Raw genomic sequence first — 3,224 nt, 5'->3', positions numbered from 1 at the left:
TAAAGAATCTTGTGCATCTCATCAATAAAATCATGTGGATCCTCATTGGTCTTAGTACCCGTGAATACCGGAGGATCTAACTAGAGGAATATTTTCACCCTGGAACTAGTTGAATCCCCTAAATAGCTGGAAGAGGTGGATTTAGCATTCAGGCTCTGGGCTTGGGAGGCCACAATCTGATTCAACAACTAAAGGGCTCCCCTAAGGCCTCGGTCGGAAGCACTAGGACTGGAGAATGAAGCTGGAGTTTCAGTTGGTAGAGGTGTCTGTGCATTCTAAGCCGGAATCTCAAAAGGGGTACTATAAGTAGGAGGTGCACTTGTTGAGGGAGCACTTTCACTCTTCATGTGCACACTCGTAGCATCAGGAACTGCATTAACTACCACTCTTGGGGTAGTATTTTCCCTTTGGCTACTCTTTGCCTTCTTCCTAGGCGCCATGTTCTAAAAAATTAGAATAATGCATGAGTTAAAAGGATATTCTTATAGTCAAGATCTGTCGCATGATCTAGAGTGTTAAAGAAGGTCGACATTCCTAAATGCCCAAGTAGCCTCCTAATTTTAGATGTGGTCGACTACACACCGATAAGAAGGACTCTACTAGGCACGACTCTAAGAGATCCTAGGAGACTTTAAAACCTTAGGCTCTTATACCAAGCTTGTCATGCCCTAACCTGGGAAGAGTGACAGCGCTAAACAGAGGGAACCCAATCAAGCAAGCCTACTGGGAGTCTACTATCTACCCTTGTCCATGAATAATTTTAAGAAGAATTATATGTAATAGTCTACCGAGAACACCGAAGTATGCCACACTAATTTCCATTATTTAAGGGATTTCATTGATAGTTGATAAAAATGATATAAATCCATAGTTTATAACTGGAAACAACAACAATAACAACAACAACAACACCAAACACAGTATAATCCCACAAGTGGGGTCTGGAGAGGGTAGTGTGTATGCAGACCTTACCCTACCTGAAAGATAAAGAGGTTGTTTTTTATCGACCTTCAACTCAAGGCAAGATAAAAATAAAGTGGTAGCACAAGCATTAACAACAACAAGATAACAAAAAAACAAAGAAAAGGGTACAACACATAAAACTAGAAATTTAACAATAATATCACGCTAGACTAATACTAATACTACTGGTATGTAAAAGGAACACTCTCGACTAGCTAGACTAACACTAATACTACTGGTATGTAAAAGGAACACTCTCGACTACCTACTAGCCTTCTACCTTAATTCTCGAACTCCACACCTTCCTATTATGGGTCATGTCCTCGGTAAGCTGAACGAATGACATATCTTTCCTGATCATCTCTCCCTAATACTTCTTTGGCCTACCTCTTCCATTCCTCAAACCCATCGGGGCCAACCTCTTGCACCTCCACACCGGGGCATCTGTGCTCCTCCTTTTCACATTCCCAAACCATCTAAGCCTCGCTTCCTGCATCATGTCCTCCATCGGAGCCACTCCTACCTAGGCATGAATATCTTCATTCCTAATCTTATCCATACTGGTATGCCCACACATCCATCTCAACATCCTCATTTCTGCTACTTTCATCTTCTGTACATGGGAGTTATTGACTGGCCAATACTCTGCCCCATCCAACATAGTCGGTCAAACAACTACTCTATAGAACTTACCTTTAAGTTTAGGTGCACGTTCTTATCACATAATACACTATATGTATGTCTCCATTTCACCCACCCTGCTCCAATACGATGTGAAACATCCCCATCAATCTCCCCATTTCCTTGTATAATAGACCCAGGGTTCTTGAAACTATATCTCTCGAGGATGACTTGTGTATGAAGCATCACATTCACGTCTTCTTCATCGGTCCTGTCACTGAAGTTGCACTCCAAGTATTCTATCTTGTTCCTACTCAACCTGAAACCTTTAGACTCTAGGGTCTATCTCCAAACCTCCAGTTTTGTGTTTACACCACCTCACGTCTGACCAATCAATACAGTATCATCCGCAAATAACGTGCACCAAGGCTTCTCCCCTTGAATGTGTTGCGTCAGTGTGTCCATTTCCAGGGAAAATAAAAATGGGCTAAGAACTGACCCCTAGTTCAACCCCATCACAACTATAAAGTGGTCCGAATTCTCCCTCCCCCCAACGATCATCACCTAGGTTTTCTATCATACATCTCCTTAATCACCGTAGTATAAGCAACAAGAACACTTCTAGCATCTAAGCATCTCCAAAGATCCTCCCTTGGGACTTTGCCATATGCTTTCTCTAGATCAATGAACACAGTATGCAGGTCTCTCTTCCTCTCATATACTACTCTACCACCCTCCTTACAAGGTGAATGGCTTCCGTAGACGAACACCCTTGCATGAATCTGAAATGATTTTAAGAAATAGATACACTCCTCTTCACCCTCCCATACTTTCATAGTATGGCTCATCAGCTTGATACCCCTATAGTTGTTGCAATTTTTTATATCACCCTTCTTCTTGTTCAACGGAATCATCGTACTCCACCTCCATACTTTAGGCATCTTCTTCATCCTAAAAATTATGTTAAACAACCAAGTAAGCCATTCCAAGCCTACCCTGCCCGAACTCTTCCAAAATTCAATCAGGATCTCGTCTGGCCCAGTCGCTCTTCACCTACTCATCTATGCATCACCCCCTCTACCCCATCCATTCTTATACACCTATAATAACTAAAATCTTGATGGCTCTCGGAGTGCTCCAAATCACCCTACTCAATGACTTTGTCCCCTCTTTATTTAGGAGTTTATGGAAGTATGTCTACCATCTATGTCTAATATACGCCTCTTCTACCAATACTCTGCCTTCCTCATCTTTGACGCACTTCTCTTTGTCTAGGTCACGTGCCTTCCTTTCTGTCGTCTTAACTAACCTGTACAGCTTTTTGTCCCCACCTTTGTCCTTAGGCTCTTCATACAAACGCCCAAATATCGCAGTCTTAGCCACTATAAGTGCTAAGTTCGCCTCCTTCTTGGCCTTCTTGTACCTCTCCATATTCATCCTCTTCTCCTCCTCGTCCTTGCTCTCCACTAGCTTTATATACGCCACTTTCTTAGCTTTTTATTTTCCTTGAACCTCATATTCCACCACCAGTTCCCCTTGTGCCCACCAGAATAACCCTTCAAGACCCCTAGCACCTCTCTAGCAACATCGCTAATGTAGTTGGCTATCATGTTACATATCGCGTCCCCACTACTCTTCTG

General features: G+C 42.6%; 1 protein-coding gene across 1 annotated transcript; it reads right to left on the bottom strand.

Moving 5' to 3' along the window:
- Positions 1–275: 275 nt before the first annotated feature.
- Positions 276–3,015, bottom strand: LOC138906085 (uncharacterized). Its single transcript, XM_070194607.1, has 4 exons — positions 2,786–3,015; positions 2,167–2,535; positions 1,657–1,903; positions 276–443 (listed from the first exon to the last, which is right to left on the bottom strand). Exons 1-4 carry the CDS (start codon positions 3,013–3,015, stop codon positions 276–278), a joined length of 1,014 nt encoding a protein of 337 aa, XP_070050708.1.
- Positions 3,016–3,224: the final 209 nt, after the last annotated feature.

This window comes from Nicotiana tomentosiformis, chromosome 2 (genome assembly GCF_000390325.3).
Source record: "Nicotiana tomentosiformis chromosome 2, ASM39032v3, whole genome shotgun sequence".
Lineage (NCBI taxonomy): Eukaryota > Viridiplantae > Streptophyta > Magnoliopsida > Solanales > Solanaceae > Nicotiana > Nicotiana tomentosiformis.
The sequence above is the reverse complement of the archived record's forward strand: the minus strand, read 5'-3'. Positions and strand labels throughout refer to the sequence as shown.